Genomic DNA, 7,434 nt, shown 5'->3' with positions numbered 1-7,434 from the left:
CAGTAGGAAAGTAATTTCGTTTTTCGCAAATAGATAGAGTAAAGAGTTTTTTTAATAACTTTTGTGGGGCTTAACGGTAGTGACATCGTCCTAAGTTGGACTGCTACTTTACGTCGGCCAATAGATTTTACTATCCAGTACTGTTACTACATATTTCTCGCTCAGAGATTCAAAACTAGTTGTTTTTCTCTTTACGAGATCAGCGAGTATGTGTCACTTTAAAGTATATACTGTGAGCGGGGAGAGTCACTACCATCTCTAGCTAGCGATTGTCCTACACCGAGGAGAGGAAATAACCCAGAAACCATTGGTCTGCATGTATCACTAAGCTGGAGAGAGAGCATTAGTTACTTTGCTCACAGTATGCGAATACAGATGTTGCACCGATAGCCAGCTAGAAAAGATGTTTTCCTGAGGCTAAACAGTAATAACATCGCCCTGAGCAGGACTGCCACTTTACGTTGGCAAAAAAACCTTACTATCCAGTACTGTTACTATTTATTTCTCGCTCAGAGATTTAAAACTATATATATGCACGTATAGAGAAAAACATACTTTTGCTAAATTTTGCATACATTGAGATAATGTGCACAAGTTATAGGTATCAGACCACTGTCTCGATTTTATTGTCCACTATCCGTTTCATGGACAAAGGAAGTACAGTTGCTCTTAGTTTAATGATTGATAATGGGTGTATGCATCATGTCTAGAGAAAATTTTATTTTAATTTGTGACGTCATTAAGTAGACTGAATGATGATTAAGAGAATTGTAAAAAGAAATCAGTATCTAATAAGGTCAATATAAATTAATATACAAAACACGTAATTCTATATTAGCTTTGAAAAGAACAGCTTTGTAGCCAGATGCTCTGTACCCCTACTTACATAATCGATCAAATGAAGGATCGATTAAATATGCACATGCAATGTACAGCGGTTGCATTGTGCTAGGCATTTCGAGACACGTTTTCGTTTTTACTGAATGGTAAAAGATAACATAATATATAAAACATAAATCATTTTTATATTTCTACTATGTTTTAGCCGTTATATTTATAGCATGAATAACGAAATTTCAACAAATAGCAACTTTAAAAAAGCACAACCTGCAGTTCTAAAATACCGTGTACGAATGTGTGTGTATTGTATGCAGAATATTCGATATCGATATAATTAAATATTGCCGTTACATAAACGACAAATGTTATTTTTTAAAATATATTTTAGATTTATTGAAGGAATTTGTCACAGTCGCAATTTTTCTTCTGAAAGTCATGAAGGCAATCTGACTGATGTCTCTAAAGATTTATTCGACTAACGTCTCCCAACATTTGTACAGAGATACAGGTGACCATATATTTAGAGGTGTACAAGTTTCTCTGCATTTACAGCAAGGATCAGATGCAGCATATTGTAATGCAATACACTGAACAGAACAGGACAGAAAATTATTTGTTGATAACACTATAATACTATATATAAGTTCACAAAGAAACATGCACCGAAAATCAACACAGTTACAGCACACGTGAAACACTCTGTCAGTAACTTATTAATTTCATAGGATATTTCATATTGCTTCTAATATGTGTGCATGTATGTGTGTGAGTGCGCGCGCGCGTGTTGTGTGTGTGTGTGTGTGTGTGTGTGTATAGGTATGTATATGTGTGGAAGTACCAATTAAATAGTATTTTACTGGTCAGTTTTGCTTATATGAAAGCTGAAGAACAACGGATTGCATGGTATCGCTGGAAGTTAGATTATTCTCGAAAATGCACTTCACTCCACATTGAGTTAAGGAAAGTTTCTATACTCTGACCCTAGCATTCACGATGCTAAATTAAAAATTCTATATTATCTACTTGCACCTTGATGCAGTATCAAACTACCCTTCAAGTTCATTGGGTTTCAACACAGTAATAACTTCTCTAGGTATGAGTGACTGCCAAGATTTCAGCACATTGAATGTGAAAACTTTATTGGATATTTTTACATATCTCCTCCCTCATAACAATTATTCACACCAGACTACTTATTAACTCCCCGACGAAAGCTTACCTCAGATAAACGATTCGATTTGAGTGTAACATACTTTGTGAATACGTAATGAAATCTGATCGTTAACCTTTTGTTGCGTGAAATGTTGCACGTGATGAAGACTCTCTGAGGCGACAGAGTGAATTATCAGCTTAGAATGAATAAATAAATCTTTCACATTTTGTTTTGTGTACTATGCGCATGTGTGTGTGTACGTAGTATGTACGCACATAAACACATACATACATACATACATACGTACATAAAATATGGCACTGTCTACGTGCATGCGTAGAGGACTACTTGAAATGCTATTTGAACGTTTCTTTTGCAATTATGCCACCCTCTTTCAGCCTTAATCAGTAACTAATTTATTTCTTCTGCTATTATTACCAAAATTTATCCAAGGGTCCCTTCTACGTTCCTGGCTGATATTGATAACGACACCAACACCGATATCAACGTAAGCAGCACTCGATGCCTGTTATTGAAGACGACATAAGTACTCTTCTCACTTCACTTGTCTTTGCACATTTCGCTTCGGTGCTACGAAAAAGCTCGAGGTAACCCTTCTATTGGCTATATGAAATGGCTAAAAATATACTAGAACCACCTCAACTAGACTTAAAGTATTTTACGGCAAACAGCTTCGATAACATGATTCTTTCTTTGCGAGAAAATGGCAATCGCCGATAGTAATTGCTCCACCAACTCATCTGATACTAACCTATCTTCTCAAAACAATGAAAACCGACCAACATCTGCTATGAGAGAGATCGAAAATAATCGAAAGAAACAGCTACTGCCATCACTAAACTCTTGTATATCCCGGCATGTGATCGATTCGACAGTGATGGTTGTAGAATATATTTAGCCACAGTTCGTAAAAGAAAACAAAAACTTTTCAGTTTTTATAAGCTTTGACGAGGTTAAAGAAAAAACTGCTGCTTTAATATTAAAAGTTATCGATGATGTTGGAGTGCACATGGAATTATATGATATTAATTACTAGACAATTAATACCTTTCTATACGCGGCTGCTTTAACTCTTAATTAATGAATACTTATGGGAATCCTGCAAAACATCTACTAATAAAACTATTAGACAGAAACAAATTAAGTGGAAAACAAAACTCCAAGAGAACACCAATAATATTTGCCGCCATATTGAATGGTAAACCGCAATAATGTAAGGGGAATAATGAGCTCACACCTTGCCAATTACATCTTGTACAAAACATACCAGAATTCTACAGCGGTTCTTCATTTCCAGCTCTTGAGAGGAAGCTAATTACTTTGACGCAAGAACTGAGGTCGCCGAGCGAAAAAATACATTATTGTAAAAAAATATCCAAGCAAACCAGTATAAATCCCAAGTTTGTTTCCAAACTACAAGTATTATACCGGGAGATCAGTTAGAAAAACATTACTGTTAAGTTAAGAAAAACTAAGTACCTAGAAACCGTTTCGAATTCCTTTTAAAGTCTCTGCTCTGTCTCCGAACATCTTTCGAAGTGGACTCGTCTTACACACCCAGGTCGACTGACAGTTGAGATTTTTTGATGTTGTGATTTTTTGAAGGAGAGCGTGCGTGAGTTGTTTGTTGAGGAGTGCCGTTGTTTGAAATTGTTGAAGAATTGTTGCTGTGGTTGTTTTAAATGACTGCCAGTTACGCGGCAGCGGCCGGCTAGCCAACGACATGGGAATGAGGGGGGTCAGGGTCGAGCTGGAAGGTGTAAAGAGGAAATTTAAGTTTTTGAAGAGGGATGGAGACTGCCTGCAGGTCGGCCAACCCAAGGAAGTGATGGAGGACGCCGAGAGGAAGTTATATGTGAGACTTTAAATATGAACTCCGGGAAGATTGAAGTTGCGGAGACGGATGTGGTTGAGAGCTGCTTAGGTGAAATTACGGAGGAGGTGGTGTTGTTCACAAGAGGAGGAAAGTGTGGAGCGGTGGAGGTTTATTTCAGGACTGAGGAAGACGCAGAGAAGTACTCTACCATACATTTGAGAACGGATGAATGGGCCCATTTACCAGTATATTGCGGTAGAAAGGGCGGCAAGGATAAGAATTGGTGGAGTACCATTGGAAGTGGACCTGGAATGGCTGGTGGCAGCGGTAATTTGCAGGTGTAGGGACGAGGTGGAGGTGGTTGGGGTGGAGAGGTCAAGGGAAGTCAGATGGTGGGGTTTTAGGGTGGAGGTTCTAACCCACATTGCCCTGCCGGACCTGCATAGTATCGCTGAGGAGTTGGTGCTCCCCGATGACACCCGACTGAGGATCGGGGTGGAGGGGAGGCCACCCGTATGCTACAAATACGGAAGTAGAGGTCACATGCAGGCGGTGTGTCCCCGCAGAGAGATAATTGTAGAAGAGACATAAGAAAAAGAAGTAGAAGAAACAGAGGTTTGTGAAGAGGAAATGGTGGAGGTTGAACAGGAGGAGGTAGAAGAAAAGCAGGTGGAGGAAGAGACCGAGGAGCATGAAGAGAATGTTGAAGATAGAAAATGTATGCGGACTGAATCGCCGCCAAAGTCCCCAAAAAGAAAGAGAGGGGAAAAAAAGATGATGGAGGATGACAAGGACAACGAGGAACAAAATGAAACTGAGAATAGAACTCAAGTCACAAAGCAGGAAAAACAATTGACAAGAAAGGAGTGGGGGATAAATTGGTGGGATGCGATAATGGAACAAAAGGAAAAGGCGAAGTTGGAAGGAAAGATATTTGGAAAGGTAGAATTCAAAAATATAAAAACAATAGTTTTTTTTACAGAAAGAGTTTAGAGTTGGAAAAACCGATATCCAAAATAAAAGGATTAGTAAGGCTGAAACTAGAACCAGGAACGTTTTTAGAAGGAACAAAAGCAATAGTGGTAGAGGAATACAAGGCGAACAAACTGCATCAAACGAACAGATTTGATTACGAACTAACTGGATTGTATGTGGGTTACAACACCTTGCCAAGCGTCGTAATGACGGAGGAATTGAAGCCACATATAATCGTGAAAGTATCAGAAACGATAATAAACTGTATAAGAACTGTATAAGAAGACTGTTAAATGAAACTGCGAGTTTTGGGGGACTCGTAAGCCATTCCATCATCACACTGTAAGTTACTCATTTCATTTCATCATTCGTTTTATGTATTCCGCGTTCTGTATTTATTGTCTGTCTTTGTAATGTCCCCCCTCTTTGTAATGAGGCGTTAGTGCCTATAATAAAGATTTACTCGTCTTACACACCCACGGAGATTTAAATAATATAAACCTGATTCAAACTGCTTTAAATACATATTACTCCAACCAAATGGGTTGGGTGCTACTTTCTGGCCAACGAAGATTATGCAGTTGTAGAATTCATGATACTTGGTATATTTAGTGGTTACTTTCCTTCTGTTGAAGGAGAAAACACAAGCCTTTATGAATGCACGTGTGTTCATGGCCAAGAGTACATTGTGCGTGCATAATTGTATAGGTGTGTGCCTGTTGTGTCCGTATAAATTGTGAATTTTGTATGAAAGTAATAACCCACTTGATATAATGTTCGGTCCTTTTACCAGTAATTTCTTCAATTTATTCTTATATTCCTCACAATAGCTATTTACGGTCTAGAGCGTGAAGGGCTTGCCCAGTCTCATGTCACTTTGGTACACCATTTGGCAAAGAAGACTTTCTAACCACTCACTAAATGTTGTGGGATGAGTTCATCCTAAATATTAGTTTCAAATTTTGGCACAAGGACAACAATTTCAGGGGCAAGTCGATTATATTAACCCCAGTGCTCAACTGGTATATAATTTATCGATCCTGAAAGGATGGAAAGTAAAGTCGACCTCGGCAGCATTTGAACTCAGAACGTAAAGGCAGACGAAATTTCGATAAGCAGTTTGCTCGGCGTGGTAATGGTTCAATGACCTTGCTGCCTTGAGTTCACCCTAAATATAAAACACCAGTAATTATGTACACACACAAACACTTAATTATCCGTTTATATTCGCTTATGTATAATCATGTACACGTATACACGTAGTACATTCATTTCGTATAAATATTTTGTTACAAACTTATCAACAATACCAAAGTTTAGAAGTGACATATTATACTTTGACACAGATTAGAAATTAATTATAAAGTAATTATAATACACAATCATACACCCACATCTATAACCACTACAAGCATATCTCTTCATAGAGAACTAACCACATTATTTCATTTTTTTTAAACATCTCTTGTTCTGAGATTTCGTTTGAAGAAATAATATTTCTACTATCTGCTCACTGTCTGATAGAAGTAGAAACATTATGTGAATAATCACCCGAAGGAAGATTAAAAAGAAAAAGAAATAAAAGTACAAATATAAAGAGAGACAATTTGACAATAGAAGTAAAACCGAGGGGGAAGAAAGAAATCATTTAATAGGATATAGAAATCAGGTAAGTCTGTCTTTTAGTTAACTACCGTTTCATGCATACCGCTGTTGGTGAAGCAGATAAACTTTTAAGAGATCAAAGTAATTCCTCAGATGTATAACTTGATTTTTAAGAGTTAACTTAAAGCCATAACTAAAGCCAATAATTAAAGAAGCACAAATTATATTGAACGACATGGCTGGAGGGAGACAGTTGCTAGCTACTCAGGTAAGAGTTCACTTATCCTACTTGAGCAGTTTCCAGTCGTTTCAAAAGGAAATAAAACCACATTTCTGACGAACAAATCGTATCATCTTTAAATGATATATCATTAATTGTTTCTTCTCAATATGCATCAGAGGAGTGGAATAGCTACAGTACAACAGTTGGGGTACGTGCACTCAGCTTAAAGCCGTGTAGAGCACTATTTCACGGTTTAAATATTTTATTTAATCTTAACATAGGCTATTTTGGAAATGTACCTGTCTGTTCATTTGCAATAACAAAAATTATATATGTGAGCATATATAGTTTTGCATTGATATGTGCGTACTACTTACGCACGCATGTGCGAACACACACACGAACAAACAAACATATGCACACACGCATCCAGACACACACACACACACACACACACACACAGTATTAATAAAATAGGAGATAGAATGTGTAATAGACTTTATTAAGTATATTCTCGAATTTGATGGACATATAGCGGTACACAAGCCGACCCAAGTAATCTCTAGTGCGACTTTTTTTATTGTTGTACCCGAAGAGACCTAGAACGACGGGTAGAAACATGTGCTCTACTTAATAAAGTCTATTACGCATTCCATCTCCTATTTTATTAATACTATTACGCCAACCACCACTTCGAAGTTCCTGCAGTAAATCTACGAATAACAACAGGTAACCTAAACTGTGCCGGGGTTTTACTCATCATCCATTTATACATTTTGCATAATTTTTCCATGTATATAT

General features: G+C 37.4%; 1 protein-coding gene across 2 annotated transcripts in view; it reads left to right on the top strand.

Annotated features, from left to right (window-relative positions):
- Positions 1 to 6,106: 6,106 nt before the first annotated feature.
- Positions 6,107 to 7,434, top strand: part of LOC106879984 (dehydrogenase/reductase SDR family member 6) — an 89,963-nt gene continuing 88,635 nt past the window's right edge. Inside the window, exon 1 of one of the 2 annotated variants that reach the window (XM_014929757.2) lies at positions 6,107 to 6,474. Coding sequence is in view for 1 of the 2 variants with exons in the window: in XM_014929756.2 (XP_014785242.1) it covers positions 6,646 to 6,678 (33 nt within the window). In the remaining variant the exon portion in view is untranslated. Of the gene's footprint in view, positions 6,475 to 6,536; positions 6,679 to 7,434 lie in introns of those variants that run through there. The other variant, XM_014929756.2, reaches the window with a different exon arrangement.

This window comes from Octopus bimaculoides, chromosome 21 (assembly GCF_001194135.2).
Source record: "Octopus bimaculoides isolate UCB-OBI-ISO-001 chromosome 21, ASM119413v2, whole genome shotgun sequence".
NCBI lineage: Eukaryota > Metazoa > Mollusca > Cephalopoda > Octopoda > Octopodidae > Octopus > Octopus bimaculoides.
The sequence above is the reverse complement of the archived record's forward strand: the minus strand, read 5'-3'. Positions and strand labels throughout refer to the sequence as shown.